The sequence below is a fragment of the Episyrphus balteatus genome, chromosome 3, assembly GCF_945859705.1.
Source record: "Episyrphus balteatus chromosome 3, idEpiBalt1.1, whole genome shotgun sequence".
Classification (NCBI taxonomy): domain Eukaryota; kingdom Metazoa; phylum Arthropoda; class Insecta; order Diptera; family Syrphidae; genus Episyrphus; species Episyrphus balteatus.
The window spans coordinates 125670305-125691338 of record NC_079136.1 but is presented as its reverse complement, the minus strand read 5'-3'; the positions used below and the strand labels follow the sequence as shown (position 1 = coordinate 125691338).

General features: G+C 32.5%; 1 protein-coding gene across 14 annotated transcripts in view; it reads left to right on the top strand.

Moving 5' to 3' along the window:
- Positions 1–19690, top strand: part of LOC129916819 (neurogenic protein mastermind) — a 222790-nt gene extending 203100 nt beyond the window's left edge. For 7 of the 14 annotated variants that reach the window (XM_055996976.1, XM_055996979.1, XM_055996981.1 and 4 more), the window contains 11 exons: positions 4566–5325; positions 5383–6686; positions 6747–6890; positions 6957–8285; positions 8746–8950; positions 9014–9199; positions 9258–9640; positions 9718–9955; positions 11999–12124; positions 17432–17854; positions 17922–18051. In XM_055996976.1, coding sequence (XP_055852951.1) covers positions 4566–5325; positions 5383–6686; positions 6747–6890; positions 6957–8285; positions 8746–8950; positions 9014–9199; positions 9258–9640; positions 9718–9955; positions 11999–12124; positions 17432–17854; positions 17922–17974 — 5151 coding nt within the window. In that variant the 3' untranslated portion in view covers positions 17975–18051. Of the gene's footprint in view, positions 1–4565; positions 5326–5382; positions 6687–6746; positions 6891–6956; positions 8286–8745; positions 8951–9013; positions 9200–9257; positions 9641–9717; positions 9956–11998; positions 12125–17431; positions 17855–17921; positions 18052–19550 lie in introns of those variants that run through there. The other 7 variants (XM_055996984.1, XM_055996982.1, XM_055996985.1 and 4 more) reach the window with 7 other exon arrangements.
- The last annotated feature ends 1344 nt before the right edge of the window (positions 19691–21034 follow it).

Here is a 21034-nt window from a genome sequence, read left to right as displayed (position 1 = left end):
TTTTGACATAAATAAAAACAGGTTGATTGTCTATGACAGAAATGTCAAAATATCAGTGATACCAAACTGTGTAAAATATTTATAACTTGAACTGTCACCATAATCTCATGAGTCACATACCTAATTCATAATGAGAAGCACTTTGTTGAACCACATTTATTCAGTTTGAAAGATATAACTGATTCATTTTTATTTTTTCTTTCGAAACTCAACCATCTTTATGACAAACACAAACTAAATTTTCGATAACTTTTTTACACATTTTATCGATAAACACACCTGATGCATTTTAACGTTTTCTTATCGCACGTTCACACCTGTAAGTTTATTACTGGCATTAAGTTTGGTACCTTTTTTTTTTTTGTACATATTTTCTGGTTCACCAAAAGCAATAAAAAGTTGTAAATTATGTTTATTACCACATTCTACTTAAGATATCGATTGTGCGTTAATTTATTTGTATTTGTCATGCTCCGTAATGACTTATTTATTATTTATATTTTGTTGTTTTTGTTGTTTTATTCACCCTCATTTAATTGAGGTGTGCCTCTAATCACACTTTAAAAGAAGTGTGAGTGTGTGTATATGTCAAAATAATATAATGCTAATGTTGCTTACAAAAAAAAAGTAAAAATGAAGAAGACAAAACTTTAACCATCCATCATTTCCTCATCTGGTAAAATTTTAATTGCAGATTCACATTACGAAAAATAAAAAAAAAATAATAATTAGCTCGTCTTATCCCAAACCTATCTTTAGTTTTTTTTTTTCTTTTTTTGTATTTTTTTTTTATAAACCTGAGTAATTAGTCATGTTAATTTTTCTTTTTCTTGTATATATTTTTGTTTTGTATTTAATTCAGCCAGGGTCATCTTCACATTCAGCATAAATTTAAAAAAAGAAAAGAAAAATTATCTACGTCACTGTCGTCATCGTGCCGCTTGTTGTGTCGCCATCAAACAGTAGCTTTTAAGTATCTATATCCATTGGTTTTAATTTCATGATATGACTTAATAATATATACGACATCTAGATGGCATTAAGTATGCAAAAAGAGAAAAACTGAAATATGTATGTTGTAAAGCACTTTGAAGTTTGAAGTTTATCTTTGAATTAAAATTTTCTTATCCCCCTATTAGTTTTGTAGTTTTTGCAATAAAAAACAATATTTTGTTGAGTAATGGTGTTTATATTTAGTTATTTTTATTATTGTGATAAGAAATGGAAAATTGTAATATTTATAGAGTTTCGTTATAAAGTTTTATCAAACAAAGGGAGAGAATTTAAATTAAGCTAATTGCTATTTTATTTAGGGACACACGAGGTATATTTTTGGTGCAATAGTGCTTTTAAGCCATGGTATAAGGAGACAAGGTTATCATTAGCGTTTTTATTTTCACTCTCTTCTGCGCATCTGTGCAAAATTTGCAAAATGACGTCATAAGTTTATGACGTTTGGTTTGGTCAAAAGCAGCAACAATTTCAATAGGGCAGCTGTCAAAAACTTAGGAAGCCATCTGCTTTTCTTTCATCTGACAGTTGCAGTTCTCGTTACTGACTACCTGCGAATGCTGCTACCTTGTCTGCCCAATATCATTCTTTTAAGCAAACAGAAATATATCTCTTTCTCTCAAACGTTAAACAACTGTGGACTTTGATGACTCTGACATTTGTTTTTCTCTAGAGTTATTCATTCAATGCAACAGTGTAAACTCCGCTTAAACCTGGTAAAATGGTAAATGTTGTAAACGAACTGTCAAACCCATACACAATTTTGACACATTTACCTACTAACGTAGTACCAGGTTTACCGAAAGCTTACACCGTTCAATAAATACCCTTTCTATGAAAGCAACTATGGGAACTGTGAAGTTATTTTTTCAATAAAACAAATCAATTTAACACTACTCTTTAAACAGTCACCAATTACTGTTTTGTTAATAAATTCATGAGAAAATCATAATAACTTTGTAATTTGATTCGTCGTATGGTTTGTCATATAAAACTTTAACAGATTCAAAAATGTCCATATTTTCATTTGATATTTCCCAAACTGTCAAACTCGATTTTAGTTCATGTTTTGACCACCAGTATAGCGCATTTTAACTTTACCAATCCGCAATAAGTTGGCATTTTATTTTACAATTTTTTATTTCATCAAAACGTGCTTCCGCCTTCGTTAAAATAAATATTTTATGTACCTAGGTATTATGAACGTGACAGAAAAGACGTCACTTTCAAATCCAATTTTAAAAAATTTAACAAGGCAACCATAAAACATTTTACAACTTGTAGACGTCAAGCAATCTTTAATTAGAAGACTTTTTGTTTCACATAAATGAATGATTCACTTGTATTTATTTAACATCTTGAATCCATTGACATTAAAGGCATTTTTTAACTTTTTGCAGTTGAGCCAACAATACTTCGGCCTGACAACTTTCAATCATTGATTACCTTCCAATCCAAACGAAAATTCATTAAACTCAAACTAAATCCTGGTTTTTATGTTAGGATGAGGTATAGAAATCTATTCCAATCATGAAATGATTTAGGTACCTATTCCTAAAAAAGTTATGGTTGATTTAAATTTCTGTCTAATTAGTCTCTTTTTAAATAGTTTCAAGCTTGTTTATGGAATATAGTTTAATTCAAAACGTGTTCCAGAGTAGGTATTGTCCAGTATTAATCGGCTTCAATACCACGAAGTACTTAAATTTTTATTTTGTCTTTATTTCTTCTTTTTTTTATTTTTTACAATTTCGCAAGAATGACCTTCAGCTATTTCAAGGTGTCTATTTTAACAAAAAAAAAAAAAAAAAACGCTTATTCATCAGAGCGCGCATGCAGACCTCTTTTCATTCTTCACATTGTACTTATATATCTTTTTTCTTATTTTTGTTGTTGTTATGTGAAATTACTGTGCGAAATAACCACATTATAATCGTAAATGGGTTTTAAAATAAAAAACCTGCAACAAAGTCTTTACTTTTTTTTTTTAATAGGTTATGATCTATGTGTGGCTTTTTTGGTATAATAAACTTTAAAGCAAACCAGTTGTAGGTTGCTTAAATAGATAAGTTTTTTTTTTTTGTAGAATTGGAAAAGGAAAGGTATATGTATATTACCAACCGTCACTGTTTAAATACGTTTTGTCGACAGCGTTTCAACTGATGTAGGAATTAAAAATAACACACCATTTAAAAAAAAAACCTTTTTAATCCAACTCCGATAACTTCATTGGACCGTCAAATACATTGACACCAAGTTTCCTATAATTTGAGCCTAAAACCGTCTATTTTACGTTAATGTTTTCCAAAACATTTCTTTTCGAATATCATCAATTTAGTCAAAATGGAGTTTTTTCAATCTTTTCTGCCAACTTAATTTAAGTCTCAATTTTTTGTTTGAGTATTTTCGGTCCTTTTATGCATTTTTGCCAATGTTTGACAGCATTCGACACTTTTCTCCGAAAACATAACAATACATAACTCTGCCCAAAGTCAGAACTACCAGATTTACCGCTGGGTCTCAATGTATAAGGTTAATGTAAAATTAGGTTACTGTAACAATTTGGCTTTATAAGGCCTTAAAGATGCTGTTGTTACTTCTGTAAAGCCTTAAAGAAGCCGAATCTTTGGTTGAATAGGGCAAATAAGATAATTTTCATTAAAAATTTCAAATCCAAAGTCAGATAATTTCCACCTAATTTGCATGAAATGATCTAGGATATGAAGTAAATATCTACGAACTCCCCAATATTTTAATTTGAACAGTTCTCTGACTAGCTTTATACATCGAAAATGTTTTCTTCGAAGTACTTTTTAACCTAAGAATAAAAAAAAATTATATTTTTAGTCATCAAAGTAAAAGTAATTAAAGAGCATTGTCCTGTTGAAAAATGAATTTGAAGGTGTCAAAAAAAGCTACAGAGCAGAGGGCTTAATATATTTCACCGAACCCGTAAATAAAGTTCTGCGTTCACACCTTCAATTTTGGGGGACATCCGAAAGATACATTCAGAACTTAATCTTTCCTTGGGTTTGGTTCTCTTCGCGCAAGAATCCTCCCATCTCCAACATGCATCATTTTCCTCACTGAGCTCGACCATAAAACGATCTTCCACTATGGTCCTCTTTTTTGAACGGCACTGTAAACATTCTTAGTGTGGAAAGACCTTTAGACCAAAGTGTCATCAAAACATCTTTGCCTATCTTTTTATATTTCTCTCCCCCTTTTTATGATAATTACTAATTAGGTATATCAAAAATTGAATCCTTATTCAATTCCTTGTAAATGTGGATTCAATTGAAATTATTTAATTCAGCTGTTCGAGGTGGCTCAATAGGTCACATCTTTGAAGGATAGTTATTTTGAACATACCAATTGACTCTCGAATGGATTTCGTTTAATAAATATTGGTAACTTCTAAAATGTGTGTATGTGTAGATCCCAAGAAAAAGCAATTTGTAAATTAGAAGTAGGTAATACCTCTTCAAGTTCTGATAAAAAAGTTAATCATCTTTTAACTATTTTTTTTGTGTTGCATTTATTTTTCTTTACAGTATCGCGATATCTGCGATAAGGGTCAATCTCGTGACATTTCCTCGTCGTCGTCATCATCATTAACAAACACAACATCATCCACCTCAGCAACTCCTGGGGCATCTCCCTCACTAATAACATCAACAGCAACAGCCAACGCTTCCTCAGCAACCGGTTCGAATCGTTGCGCTCGTTGTGCAACAGACAATTGCACCATCCACCCAGTACAACAGGGTGATATCTCATCAACAGAACCACCACTGCCCGAACCATCATTGAATGGTCAAGTGCCCGAAATATCGGCATATTTCGAAGCTATCGAATTTTACATCTCCTCAGTGGGTTGGGTATTGTTGCAAATTAACTCAGACGGTTGCATCGAAACTTGCACCCAAAACGTACGCGATCTCTTTGGTTATGAGAAGTCGGAGCTGCATAAGCAGCCAATATACTCGTACCTGCATAGTGCTGATCATGCCAAATTGAATCCAATCCTAAATACTATGTCATACCAAAATAGCGCCGGTAATAATAATAGCAACAACAACAATAGCAGTAGTAATAATGCTCTGACTTTGGGTTGGGGCGATCAAGATGATACTCAACAACAACAACAGCAACAACAGATGCAACTTAAAGGCAAACGTAGCATTTCGACAAAGGTTCGAATGTTAGTCAAAGATAGGGCCAATGATGCTATGGACCAAAAAAGTCTCTCGCGTGGAGGCGGTGGCGGTGAGAAATATGAAGAAGTCGTATTGATTGCAGCGCCAGTTAAAGGTGAGTTCTTTTTTGGATCTTCTGACGTCTCTTACTAAATTTGTTTTATTTTTCTAGACGACGGCGATGACTCATCGTCTCTCCTCTGTCTAATCACACGCCCCGAGGATGAATCACCGCTCGAAATGAACATCCAACAGCACGTTGTGCAGCGTTCCCTCGAACAGCTGACCTTTAAGCTGGATGTCCATGGAAAAATCCTTCAAACAGACACATCGGCGTTACGAACTGCCTTCGCCGATTACATATCCAAAGCTCGTGGAAGTCTCATTCAAGATTTGTGTCACATAAACGACCTTAGCAACCTAAAGTGTCACATGAAAGATGTGCAAGACTCTGGGGGCAATGCAAATCTAAATAGTTATACCTCGAGGCCGTTTCGGCTGCGTTTGGGATCTCCCGATGTGTATATGCACGTCAAGGCTAATTCAAGACTTTTCCTAAATAGCACTCCCGGCGAAACTGATTATATCATGTCTTGGCAAACTCTTCTTGGCCAAGGCGATGATAACAATGTCAACACCAATGCTGTAGCGGCTACTTCAATGGTGTCGTCGATAGCTTCATCGATGTGTCCTTCATCGATTGACTCATCGTCGTCATCATCACAGAGTTTGATGCCTAGCACAAGTCATCATCAACAACAACACACCACAACAACAAACGTTGGTGGCCCTCTGATGACTTCGGTGATAAATGGTGGCGGTCAGGTGCAAGCCTCACCGCGAACCGGTTTAGTTTCGGCGTTTTCCAATTCACCCTCAGGTCCAGAGAACACAACAACCAACTTCTATATGCCAGAGACGTTCGATTTTGATTTTCAACATTCCTCCTTCGAAATAGAAACTGTAGCGTGGGGCGATTCGAGACCGAATTCTCGAACTAGCGTTGCCACTCCGGTGAGCACACCTCGGCCGCCCTCCGGACAGGCTTTTAGTCCGGCTGCACATGGCGTTTGTCAGTCGCCATCGACTCCGTATCAAATGTCATCGCAGCATAGTGTGGCAAGTCAACCGAGTCCACAGCAGAATAATAACAATAGCAACAGCATCAACAACAACAATGGAGCGTATCATGGTTTTGTGTTTCCCAATTTTGATGATAAGGATTCATCAATGGGAAAGGAATCACACCACAATATGCTGCATAATAATGGAGGATCTAATAACGGAAATGGCAGCGGAGGCGGAGGTGGAATGCCGAGTGGATCTAGTGGCAGTGGGAATAGTACGGATTCGGAAAGGTTGCGCCACTTGCTAACGCTGAAACCAAATCAACCAGCTGCTGGGCAGTCTGCAGGAATGCATGGGCCTGGAATGGGAGGTGGAGATGATCCTGAGAATGAAAATCACATACTCAAGGTAAATTTCAGTTTCTTAATTCAAAGATTCTTAATTCAAAGTTTTTTTTTACTTAAACAGGGTTTATTAAACTCCGAGGAAGATAAAGACAATATTGTTGCTTCTGGAGTGATGTTCAAGATGAATGCATCTGGCTTGGCTAATCGAATGTATGGCAACACAATGCCAAAGCAAACAAATACCAATAACCGTATGCTGCTTTCGGTAAGTAAAATAAAAAACAGGCTCTCATAACATCTCAATATCTAATTCTCTTTTTCGGTCTTACAGCTCTTGAATGAAAAAAGTGAAGATGATGATTCACAGTCTAAAGCCCGCCCGAGTAGTGAACTCATGCGGCAGCTACAAAAAGACGACGGACCCAAAGACCATCATCACCACCTCAATCATCAAAACCCGAACAACATGAGCTCCGAGGATCTCAAACGTTTTCTCAAAATCCAACTGGAAGAACCTGGCAAGCGAAAACGTCCCTCCAATGAACCAGACGATGGCAAAGCCGCTAAGCGTTCCGATGACAAACCTTCAAAGTTACGCGAAAGCAATAAAATGTTGGCATCTTTGTTGGAAAAATCAACAAAAATGCCAGTGCTTTCGTCATCGCCGGGAGTTAAAATCATTCCGGACATTGCGCCGTCAGTGAATCGGGTCAGTAGCTCATCCGGTTTGGGTGGGCTGCAGCTTAAAGGGCCTCCAACCAATACAGCCAATGTAGTCACTCAACAACAGTCAGCAGCCGCGGCGGCAGCAGCTGCTGCTGCGGCCGCAGCGGCTGCAGCAAATAACTCGCATGCGAATACCACAACTGGCCGTGGACGCAAGCAGCCTTCCGATGCCTACCTCACACAACAACAACAAGCTGTGCAACAACAGCAGCAACAGCAGCTCCAAGATCAAGCCAAAAACTCCTCGCTCCAGTCACCATCCGCGACCTCATCAATACAACGACCTCAATCATCGAGTGGGGGTGTCAATTCCGGCTCCACCGCTGCCTATCAAATGGACCACCGTGCCTCCCCATTCGGTTCAGCTACCTCATCTACGTCATCTGTATCGGCCTCAGCAGCGGCAGCAGTTGCCGCCGCATCGGCCAGTTCAGTGTCCCTGTCGTCCTTTAGTGGCAGCATCTCATCGGTAACATCTGCCCCCACCTCAGCGGCCATGGTGGGCGCTGGAGTTGGTGGTGGTGGTGTTACCATTTCAACCAATAGTCAAATGCATGCAATGCAACAACAACATCAGCAGCAGCAACAACAACAACAACAACAGCAGCAGCAGCAACAACAACAACATAACCACCAGAATTCTGAATTTGATCCCGAATTAGCGAACATTCTCAATTATGTCATCGACTGTGTGCCCGATTGTAATATTCCAGAACAACAATTCGGCGGTGGCAATTCAAACCATGTGCTGTCGCAGCAAGAACTTAACGAAAAAATCGCCATCAATGAGATTCAAAAGTCATTGATGCAAGTCGAAGCTGCGGCATTCAATAGCCGACCGCCACCACCCTACTCACAGCAGCTGAGTGGTGTTGGTGGTGGTGGAATGTCACAGCAGCAGCAACAGCAACTACAGAGTATGCAAGCAAATCAGGTATGTTAGATTGGAAATAGAGATAACACTGGTCGGTAACGAAAATAAGATATGTTTGTGCTGATTCCGAATCCAAAGTCAAAATTTCACTTTCACGTCAGGTTTTTGAAATATTTGACTATTAACATGTCAAAAACGCTTTTTGGCGTCGAATTACATCACCGTTTTTTGAAGAAGATTAGAAGTAAATTCCAGTTTTCGATTACTAATTTGCAAAATATGACGGAATTACATATATTTTAGTTTAAACAACAAAATGCATTTCATTCAAAATTAGTTTTGAGACTTTATAGTCAAAAAATTGGGATGATAAAATAAATCTGTAAACAGTTTTAAATTCAACACACTAAAGTCAATTAATATCACCTAAAAAAGTTTTTTCTGCCGACTTTTTTTTTTTGTTTTTTGCCGACCAGTGTAATCAAAGATTTTCTAACAATTTTTGTATCGTCTCCTCAAGGGTTTCCAACATCCTCCGCCAATGTATCAGCCGCCAAGAAATCTACGTTTCCAACTCTCGAATGGAAATATTACCTCAATTCCGGTTTCGCGATTACATCGTGATCGAATGTTGCAAGCCGCCCAAAAGGAACGACTTTTGCAACAACAACAGAAACAACATCTTTTGGTTCCAGAGAGTGCAACAGCACGTGGCGACCAGTTGTGTAAGTGTTTAATCAAATCTCTTCTTAATCTTGAAAGCATCTTGCTTAATTTTAATTTTCTAGGTCTAAATCCAGGTCTGAACAACATTGGTTCTTTATTGAATAATTCAGTAGCGCCAAATGTCTCATTATCTCGCAACAATATGCCACCTGACTCTCAACTAAGTCCAAGCTATGCCCAAAGCATGATACAACAGCAATTGAGTCCTGGACAAAGAGGTGCAGCTTTTAGTCCACAATCAAATGCAGGTTGGTTTTCTCAATTTGTTGTAAAATACAAATTCTACTGAATTTTATCCTTTGATAGGCTTCCAACAACAATTTACCAACAATGGTCAGCGTCTATCGCCACAGCAACAACAACAACTCTCACAAATCCAACAACAACAGCAGCAACAACAACAACAACAACAACAGCAAATGGCCTTTCAAAATGTCGTTGGAAATAACACAGCTGCCCAGCTATCCCCACGGCTGCCACCATTCAATGTAAATGCTCAATCAGTTGCCACAGGTGCTGGTGGAGTATCCCCACAACAATGGAATGCAGCATCAGCTGGTGGCGGTGGTGTAGGCGTAGGCAATGGAGCCAACAATAATGGCGTTGGTGGTGGTGGAAATAACAATTCAAGGATCTCCCTGCAGCAGCACAATCCCATGCTGAGTGCTCAGTTGCAGGTGGGACATAAGGTGGAATTTTAATATTAATTGAAACTTGTACTAACTTTTTGTTTATTTTCTAATTTTTTGGGAAATTGATAAAATAGGGAGTAAGTCCATATAGGCAATTTCAAACACAAAGACGCTCATTGAATTCACCTGGTGGCGCTGGTAATATTCAACGACAAAACTCTTTTCCACAACAAACTGCTGATGGATTTCCTGGACCTACGTCACCCAGTCCACAATCACCATATGGACCACCTGGGAATGTGTTTAGCGCACAGCAATTGCAGCGAATGCAACGGCAAACAAGTGTACCTCAAGCCACGCAACATTTGCCAGGTATGTTTTTTAATTGAAATTTTTTGAAAGTTTTTTTTTTTTTTAATTAATTAATATTTCCCTTGAAGAACAATGACAAAATGCTAAGTAAAAGGACAGAGCACAGTTTATTAAAGATTGGGTTTAAAAAAATTTTAGAATTTTAAAAGTTGCTAGGATGAAGGACTTTAGCTGTAACTGCTGCATGCCTATGATTTCCTTTGAAACATTCAGCACCATTGTGCTTCAAGCTTAAGCATGATTTGTTCGAGTAGTTACTTTTTGCGTTTCGTTTTGCCTAAAATAAAAAAAAAATTTCCTGTAAAGGAGAGAGTAGATATTTTTAAGGGTTTATTTCCTGTACCTACTCTTAGAATCGATTCAAAATTTTTTTTATTTATCTTGCAACATTGAATCATCTTGATGTTTGATAATGCTTGTTGATGATCATAAGCTAAATATATGCAGTACCTTGTTGAAAATATATATGATTTACATATTTTGATCTTGCCCAAGAAGGAGGTTTTTGTTCCTCAAATTTATTGTGTAATTTGATTTGCCTGAAACTTTGTTTTTGGACTAGATTAATATTGATTAAGCTTTGAGGGTTATCCCATCATTATATACGATGAAAGGAAAGTTCTTATACAGATTGTATCGTAATCGTACGACTTGAAATTAAATACTAGAGCTTGAAGACGAGAAACATAATGTACATTTCAATTTTCGTTCGCTCACACGGATCCAAAGTTTTTATTTGCATATAAAATATCTGGATTATTCCTTCAAGAATGATATTCAAGCAGTAGAAAGCTTTAATTTTCATTTACTTGTATTCGAGGAGTGGCCTCACGAATGTTACATAAAAAAAACTTGATTTCAGTGTTGATATTTGGAAAATCCTACTGCGATAGCTTTGCCAAAAAAAATACACGCCTAGAGAGTCAGCGAATTTATATTTGAGGGCATTCCATCTGACTTTTTTTGTAGTTTATAAATTGGTTAAACTTTTTGAGGTTGACAGTAAGATATATCTTTATCTTTTGCATACATATAATTTGAGTAAATGAAAACCCAAATTCTAAGAATTTTTTTTTAAGCTGAGACATAATGCCAATAGTCGAAGCAGGACCTAGATTGAACGAACTTATTCCAAAGTTTTTTTTACGATGATTGCGAAGTGGATAGATTTCTTTGTTGTACCGTGGAGAAGAAGTGAAGTTTTTGTCAACTAAAAAAGAATTTCCATGAAAGACCAGCGTGCTTTCTCTATCGTCATTCTGCACATTCGATCGAGCTTTAGAAGTATGTAAAACTAGACAATGGTCTGTTTTTGATCTTCACGCGGCATTGAAGTCGATGAAAAGGTCATGAATATCGAGCATTTCTTCCTGGGATACCTACGCGTTTCATGAAGTTATTTTATTTTGCAAATCAATAAAGCTAAGATGTGACGAAATAAAACATCTTGTATGATCCGAATAGTCTTAAGTTAAATTAACTTTAGAAAATTTATAAAGAGGGTCTGAATATGAGGCATGAAAGCGTTGGATTGAAAATCGTTTTATTTTAACAAACAAACAAAAGTATTTTTTTCATACCTTTCATATTTAGAGGCTATTTTAATTTATTCGAAAAAGAAAATGTATGTGTTTTTAGATTGATAACAAATTTTGGTTACAAATAGTAGGTAATTAGTCGAGTTAAAATTCGGGTTATGTAAATTGATAACTATTGTAAACTGTGCTTCGTTCAAAGTCAGATTTTGTCATTGTTTTTTTTTTTGTTTTTTTTTTTAATAACAGTTCCAATTCGAAATGAAAAAAATAATAATAAGAAAACATCAAACACCCCTAGCTATTAATTTAAATCATTTTAATTAAAAAAATAAAACAAAACACACTTCGATCCATAAAACCATTCATTTAAACAAATTGTTAGCCTTTAAACAAAAAAACTAGAAAATAAAAAACATAAATATAAGAAAGAAAATTAAAAATGAAAGTAAAAAAAAATAAACAAAAAACAAATTTCTAATAAAATGCAAATTGTTAAACAACACAGGCTCACCCCGTTCTTTTGGTGGATCGGATGGTACGGGCGGCGGCGGCTATGGCATGATGTACAACAGCATGCAACATGCTGGACAAGGGCCACCGCCAAATGATTTCTATGGTCGCAATCAGACCGGTAAGACCGTCTCTTCATGTTTTGGTCCACTCAGTTAATAATTTTTTTTTTCTAAATTTAAAAACAAACAAAAGACAAAAATTAATTAATAAACCTCTCCTCCACCCCTTCAATTGCTCTTTTTTTCTTCGTTAAAATTGAATTTTTTTGATAATTTTATTTATTCACACCTCGCACATAACTTCTAATCCTTCTAATACCCATCACACCTCAATCCAACTGCACCAAATACAAATTAAATATTTATTTTTCGATTTATTTTGTCAAAATTTGTAAATAATACAATGGAAAAGAAGAGTAATTGATCTTTGTTAATAACTCATCATAATAGTTGCACATTATTTAATAAACAAATTAATAAAACCCATTATACCATGACCCATTTTTTATATATTTGTATAAATGTTTCATTTTAACACAAATCCAAAATCATAGAAGAGCGTCATTCTTGTTTATAATGTACCTGTATTAATTTCTTGTAGCTTTTGATATTTGATAATAAATGGTATTGTTTTATTTGTTTTTTTTTTTTTTTTTGAAAATTGGGTGTTTCAAAAAAAAAAAAAAATTATTTCATAAAAAAGTGTACTATGTTATCTGAAGGTTGATGTTTATGTTTAAATTTTGTAATTGTTGTTGTATCTTGTTTTGTGTTGATGAATTGGAATTTTTCAAATTGTACAAGAATATAGCTATAGTTTTCAGAATATGTTATAAGTAGGTAATTATATTTAAAGACGATCCTTTTTGTTGTTGTCCGTGTTCAGATGTTGAAATTTTAGAAAAACTCTTCGAGGACCGGAAAACAATAGAATAGAAGCCCGATTGCAGATATTTTCGGATCAAAGTCTTTAAACAAGTTTTGGTTTACAGATAAAAGTTCACAATGAGCAGGCCTATCCATTTATATAAAAATAATGCAAAACTATTTATTTAAGATTTTTGATAAAAAATCAAGGTTAGCCCCTTGCCTAAAAAATATTCACTTTCAAAAATTTCCTCCAAATCCATCAAGTGATATATCAAAAGAAAGGCTTCTTTAAGCTCTATTCATAATTGAAAACCAAAAGTTTCTTGCACGTCTGGTTGTTGAAATTCAACAGTTGAATTATTTCCAATGGAAATATTTTTTTTTTGTTTTTACATTCGGAAGCAAATATTTTCGGATCAAGGTCTCAAAACATTATATTGGTCTACAGATATGAGTTCACAATGAGCAGGCCTATCCATTTTGGTAAAAAAAAAATACAAATCTAATTTTCAAGATTTTAACCCCTTGTCTAAAAAATAGGCATTTTAAAAAACTCCTCCAAATCTATCGAGTGAGACTTTAAAAGAAAGGTCTCTTTAAGCTCTATTTACAGCTGAAAACCTGGTAACGGAGTTATTTGCAATCGATTTTTTTTTTTTTTTTTTTTTTTTACATTCGGAGTAGATATTTTCGGATTATTGTAAAGTGCTTGCTTTGAAAACCGAACTGATGTTCAGGTATAAGACCTATTTTCTTCTTTTATTTTCTGAAGACGTTGAAGAAATCTTATCTCCATAACTTTCGACAATATAGAAGTAACCGAAGATTTAATTTCTAGTGATTTTGCCAGGTTTAAAGACCATTATAACTTCTGCAATTTTCCATTAGAGAGGAACTTTTTCTAACCTTAGAGTAACCTTAATTTAGTCCTATGCTTTAGATTTTTTTTGATTTAAGGTTATTAATTTATTGCTATTTCACTTGAGGCTATGTTCATATTTAATATGCTATCATTCATAGGTTGTTTATCAAACGGTTTGAATGTGTCCTCTTGAGAATCAACGAAAACGTTCTGTTTTTCTTAATCGCTTTTTATCCATTAATTTTAGTCTTTCTATATCGAAGGTGTTGGAACCTTTGGTTTTTTGTTGGATCTATACCTTCCATTAAGAGTTGTTAAATTGGTTACCTGCCGGCCGTCAAATTTTCAAGGTTATTTTCGACTTCGCGGTTCTTGAAATCTCATATTATCTTTTAACAGTAACAATTTCGGACCCAGCGTTACTCTCATGTGACATATATTTAAAAATTCGTAAAAAATATTCTATTAAATAATTTTTTAGGTTTCGATGGCTTAATTGAAAGATAATAATGCCTAGTTACTAGATTAGTACAAAAAGTTAGTCAAATATCATACTATTAATTTTTTTTAATCGAAAAAGGGACTGAAATTCACATTTTTTTTTTTGCAAAATATTTTTTTTTATATAGGTCATAATTAACAAAAAAAAATATAAAAAATGTTAATTCAGAAAGTGTTTTGCTTTTTGGCTTAAGAAGTAGCATTCATTATTGTTCTATACAAAATTATTTTCCCAATTGTCCGACTTTTTTTGGTGGTCATAGGCAGTGCATGTTACTTATATGTAACATGAGAATAACACATTAGTTTTGCTATTTTTATTTTGGAAAATCACTTTTTGCTATTCTTATTTCTTAGTTGTGATGTTTTTGACACCATAATACTAAAAAATATTGATTTTCATAGATTGGGTTCGAAAGGGTTAAGCAAATTACTGAAGCGATTTCGAGATATTCCCCATTATATACGAATATGATATTTTTTTTCAAAAAAGTAATTCATTCGAAATCGGATCATCAATTAAAGCAATGATAATTTTAGCCTAATGTTTAACATTTGTCCTTAACTTTTAATTATTATACTTATTTTTTGTTTTCGCAGAGGTATATTCCTGTAGAACATGAATTTTTCTTTTATATTGAGTTTTCAATTTTTATTTAATACAAAACTGTAAATATCAAAAATTATTCACACACATAATTGGAATACCTTGATATTTCATTAATTTTATCATTTGTCCATAGCTTCACCATCACTCCACCAACCCGCTTCGGTTGCACTTTTGGTATATTGTCTTAAAAAAAATTGAAAAATTAAAATCCATCCACTATTTGTTATATACATATTAGACTGATTCAAAAAAAATTTTTTTTTCTTTTGTTCAAAGCATTGTTGAAAATATTGTTGGAAATGACGACAAAAAAATACTGTAAAAGTTTCAGCCCTTAATGTTAACATTTAGTACCGCCGCATCGCAATTTTCTATTTCCCATACGATTTGTATGGGAAAGATTGTGTATTTGTGTTTAGAATTTTGTATTTTTTTAATGGTTCATCAAAAAGGCTAGATTTAATCATTTTCTTGTATAAAATTGAACGCTCTACAAGATTGCATTTATGAAATTAAAAAAAAACGGACGCGAAAAATTAATTAAAATAATTTTTAGTTGAAAAAATGAATAATTCGAATTTATTGAAAAAATCTAATATGATAGTTTTAGGGGTTTGTGAGTTATATAAAAGGATCTGTGAAACCAAAACACAACATAGAATACAAATATTCGAAAATTTTGCCAAATTTTTTGAAAAACATAATAATTTCGTCAAAAAATCGGAAAAAAATGAGAAAAAATTACTTTTTATATTTTAAAGTTGAATAACTTCGAAACGCGGGGGTAAATCAAAAAAATTACTAAGAGCTTTTTTGTAGAGCAGACAATTTTATAAAAGAAAATGATTTTGTCAAGCCTTTTGGATGAACCATTAAAAAGATACAAAATTCTAAACACAAATACACAATCTTTCCCATACAAATCGTATGGGAAATAGAAAATTGCGATGCGGCGGTACTAAATGTTAACATTAAGGGCTGAAACTTTTACAGTATTTTTTTGTCGTCATTTCCAAAAATATTTTCAACAATGCTTTGAACAAAAAAAAAAAATTTTTTTTTGAATCAGTCTAATACATATATTGCATATTGCATTTATTTTACCTAAAAAAAAAAAAAAATAAAACCATGAAATCCAGTTACCACCCACAAACCATCACCCATGTATCTAAAAGCTAAACAACCAATCCACTATCACTTAGTTGCATTTTTATATATTCAAGTCACCAAAATAACTAATATTTATAATATATTTATGTTTATATGTTTATAAATTTACAAAAAATTGGTTAAAAATTATTCGATATAGATTAAAATGTAAAATTACATAAATGTGGCTAACAACAAACCAAAAAAAAAAAAAAAGAAACAAAATTCAATGTATACAGGGTGTCCCAAAAGTAATGGATCAAACGAAATATGGTGATAGGCCTCCTTAAGGGCTCTCAGAATTTGGTAACTTGTTCATCCCAAATCCTTACGGTTTTCGATTTAATGCAATTCTTGTGAAATTTCGAAAAATCTCTACTTGGCAACAGTATTTTGCTTCCTGCGCCCATTATTGATTTTTGTTTTCTAAAATTCTTTTACAAAAACATTGCCAAATAATAAGGAACAATTAATTAATCAAAATATTTTTTATTCCATACGCCATTTAGCTGCAAATTAACTAACAGTTTCAAGTTTGATAAAAAATCAATTTTTAACTTTTATTTGAGAGCAACACGGCGACAAAAATTTCTACGGTGTGGGAATGGTTTATTATTTTAAAAAGTTGCCCTGCTATTGTAGTTTTTAAAAATGTATAAAAGTTTCCAAAGTTGCAGTTAGATCAGCAAATATTACAATTTGAATTCAACAAAACAGGGATTTTCAGAACAAAAAACAACCAAAAATAAACACATTTCTCGAACTGTTATTTGTTTATTTTTCTTTGAACAAAAGCGTCTATTTTTGTTTGTATTTTTGCTGTGAAAAACCCTGTTTTGTTGAATTCAAATTGTAATATTTTCTGATCTAACTGCAACTTTGGAAACTTTTATACATTTTTGAAAACTACAATAGCAGGGCAACTTTTTAAAATAATAAACCATTCTCACACCGTAGAAATTTTTGTCGCCGTGTTGCTCTCAAATAAAAGTTAAAAATTGATTTTTTATCAAACTTGAAACTGTTAGTTAATTTGCAGCGAAATGGCGTATGGAATAAAAAATATTTTGATTAATTAATTGTTCCTTATTATTTGGCAATGTTTTTGTAAAAGAATTTTAGAAAACAAAAATCAATAATGGGCGCAGGAAGCAAAATACTGTTGCCAAGTAGGGATTTTTCGAAATTTCACAAGAATTGCATTAAATCGAAAACCGTTAGGATTTGGGATGCACAAGTTACCAAATTCTGAGAGCCCTTAAGGAGGCCTATCACCATATTTCGTTTGATCCATTACTTTTGGGACACCCTGTATATGTTTTATACTCACACACAGGGTGTTTCATAATAATAACAATTGAGAAAAAAAAACAAAAATTGAAAAAATAAAATAAAAACTCTCTCCATCTCTCATTCTATTTCAATTAATTTCAGCTCTTGATTTCCTTCTTGCAGCTGGTAATGGTTCAAATTCATCGGAATTCGTGCGACAAGAATTGCGAGCAGTTGTCAGTGGGAGAGCGCAACAACAAACGGCGAACGCTGTCAATAATGGTGTTCCAGGCGGTGGTGGTGTAAATAATCCAAGTAATTCTGGAGGTGGTGGCCATAGAACACCACAGAGCCCCCTCGGTATGGGCCAAGGACCGATGGTGGGCGGGAATAGTACAAATCAACTTGGTATGCCACAAAGTCCACAACAACAACAACAACAGCAGCAACAACAACAGCAACAACAGGGAGTTGTGACAGTGCAACAACAACAGCAACAACAACAACAACAGTTGACAGGGAATTCATTAATGAATACGCCACCAGATCCAACATTAAACTTCGGTTTCGATATACCACAGACACGTAAGTTCAAAAACAAAACTGAAAGGAGAATCTTTTTAGCATTACGCCCCCCTGAATTACCCCACAGGCCCCACTGACCAGAGATACACAGAGAGACGGAAAAAGTCAAAGATCAGATGAATTTTTCATGGTTTCATGAAATATTAAAAAAAAAATTGAAAAATATATAAAAAAAGAGGTGTGTTTTAAAAAAATTTTAATATCGAAAATTATATTTTCGAAATGAAAAAAAATTTTCATGTTATAAAAAAAAAAAATTGTTCTTATAACCATCAACTGACAAAGTGGTTGTTGTGTTATTGAAAATAATCCAAACGGAAACTACGAATTGTTTTTGTGTTTTTATTTTTAGTTAATTATAGAAAAATAGTGTGTGTCTTTTCCTTCTTTTAGTATAAATACAGTCTTTTCGTAATGTTTTTTGTTTTGTTTAATGTTTAACTATAGCTGACCCAACAAAAGTTGTCATTCCAAATTTCAAGTAATAAGTTTGTTTTTGATCGTTAATTCAATTCGAAACGAATTTATCAATTTTGTGGGTTACTTTTTTAATTTTTCTATGTTCACAAAAATGCTCTGGTTACTGAGTTTTTTTGTGCAGTCAAACACTTTTTTCTTACATTCAGAGGCAGAAATCTGCTGACTAAAGTCTCGAAACAAGTTTCAGTTTACAGATATGAGTTCACAGTGAACAGGCTTATGCATTTAGGTATAAAAACTAAAAATCTATTTTCGAGAAAAAAATCAAAAATAGGCATTTTCAAAAATTTCCTCCTAATCCATCCATTGATACATCAAAAGAAAGGCATTTTTAAGCTCTTTTCATAACTGAAAACCAAAAGTTTTTCCTGGTCTGGTTGCTGAATTATTTGCAATCGAAAAATCGATTTTTTTTTTTGACATTCGGAAGCAGATATTTTCGGATCAAGGTCTCAAAAAAAGATTTGGTACACAGATATGAGTTCACAATGAGCAGGCCTATACATTTAAGTAAAAAATTACAAATCTATTTTTTAAGGATTTTCGAGAACAAATCAAGGTTAACCCCTTGCAGAAAAAAAATGCATTTTAAAAAATTTCCTCCAAATTCATCGAGTGAGATATCAAAAGAAAGGTCTTTTTAAGCTCTATTCATAACTGAAAACCAAAATTTTTCTTGGAAGTCTGGTTGTTGAGTTATTAGCATCCAAACATTCTTAATTCTTACATTCGGAAGCAGCCCAAAGTCTCGAAACAAGTTTTGTTTTACAGATATGAGTTCATGGTAAAAAGTCCTACGCATTTAGGTAAAAATAAAAAAAAAAATTAGGATTTTCGACTTTCGAGGGGTACCCCTTGCCAAAAAAAAACCATTCTAAAAAATTTCCTTCAAATCCATTGAGTGAGACAAAAAAAAAGATCTTTTTTAACTTTATTCATAAATGAAACCCAAATTGGTTTGCTTCATTTCTATTAAATCTATTAGAAACCTCAGAGAACATTGAATATTGTCACCTTCTTTAAATCCTAAATGTTACATATATTTGCTTGTATTAAGCATTTCCACTATACAAAACAAATGAAAAGCTACATACTTGACGATAAGACTGTATTTATAAGTATCTCTAGTAGTTCCTTAATTAATTCTACAATAAAAACTCATTTTTAAAATCTTTTCTTTTAATAGCAACACTTTTTTCTTCTTCTTATTTTTTAGCCGATTTCTTTGGAAGCAGCACAACAAGGTGACCCTAATAAAGGAAACAAACAATCCTTGCTCCTACACCAGCTGCTATCTTCAAACTAACTAAAGTTAGTTCCATAATTTATTATTAAACAAAAAAAAAAAAAAAACAATACAAAAATAAAACAAACAAAAAAAAAATTAAGAAAAAAAGCAAAAAAAAAAACTAACACAAAAAAACCGAAAACAAAAAAATCTTTATCGATTGTAGTTAAATTTTTAAAATCATAAAACAAATATTAAAAAAAAAATTAAGGATACAGTTGACCAATACGAAAAATTAAAACAAAATAAAAAATAAAAAAACGTTAAAATCGGAAATAATGGGATACAAACAAAAATTGCAAATAAAATAAAAAATTGTTTAAAAGAATTTAATAAAAAAAATATCTATCTATCTATTAAATATAAATTTTAATTATAAAACACAAAAATAAGAATAAAGCAAAAGAAAAAACAAAAAATGGTAATCTGTGGTTTGGTGGCATTGCGACATAACAAAAAAAAAAAAAAAATAATAAAAAACTAGATCTATATTATATACATATTATATATATATATAAACTTATACACTTAAATTGAAAAAAAAAAAAACAAAAAATAGAAAAAAATAGCTTATTTAATTTAATTATTTAAAAAAACAAAAAATTAAAGAAACAGATATATATATATATAATATTAACATATTTAATAATTAAAACGTATACCAAGGATTGGATATCTATGTCCACGTTTTTATTTTGTGTATTAAAATTAAATAAACAAAAAAAAATAAGATTAAAACGAAAACAAACAAGTCTAATAAAGTTCTTAAAAAAAAAAGAAATAGGAAAAAATAATAATTTGTAAGATTTTCTTTTTATATAAGTTTACTAAAAACAAAACGAAAAACAAATTAACCATAACAAAACAAAAACCATAAAATTGACAAATTAAAATAGTTAATAACTCAAAATTAAAGAAAAATAAAATAAAAAAAAAAAAAAAAATGGAAAAGTGAAATAAAGAACATAATTTTTTTTTTTTCATTGTGATAAAATGGAGAGTTTAAACAAAATGTATAACTTTTAAAGAATATTATTAATCAATAATTGTATCTAGTTGAATTCAAATTTAATTTTTGTTTTTTTTTTTCAAATCTTTATCAGAATCAGAAATATCATTTTAAATAATTTTTTTTTTGTTAAGGCAAGACATTTAAAATTAATTTTCAGCAGATATGACAAGAAAATATCAAGATTATTGCTAGAAATATGAATTTATTTTCAATTTCACTGTATATTTGTTTAACAATTAAAAAATTCATTTTAGTTAATTTTTAAAAATGAAGTAAAACTTCAAAAACCCCAGAAAATGTATCTTTTATATTTTATGTTAATTCTATCGCACCCAATTTATCGTAAGCGATATATAAATCGTGAGTTATTGACAACATTTACTGTATTTCATATCAGCAT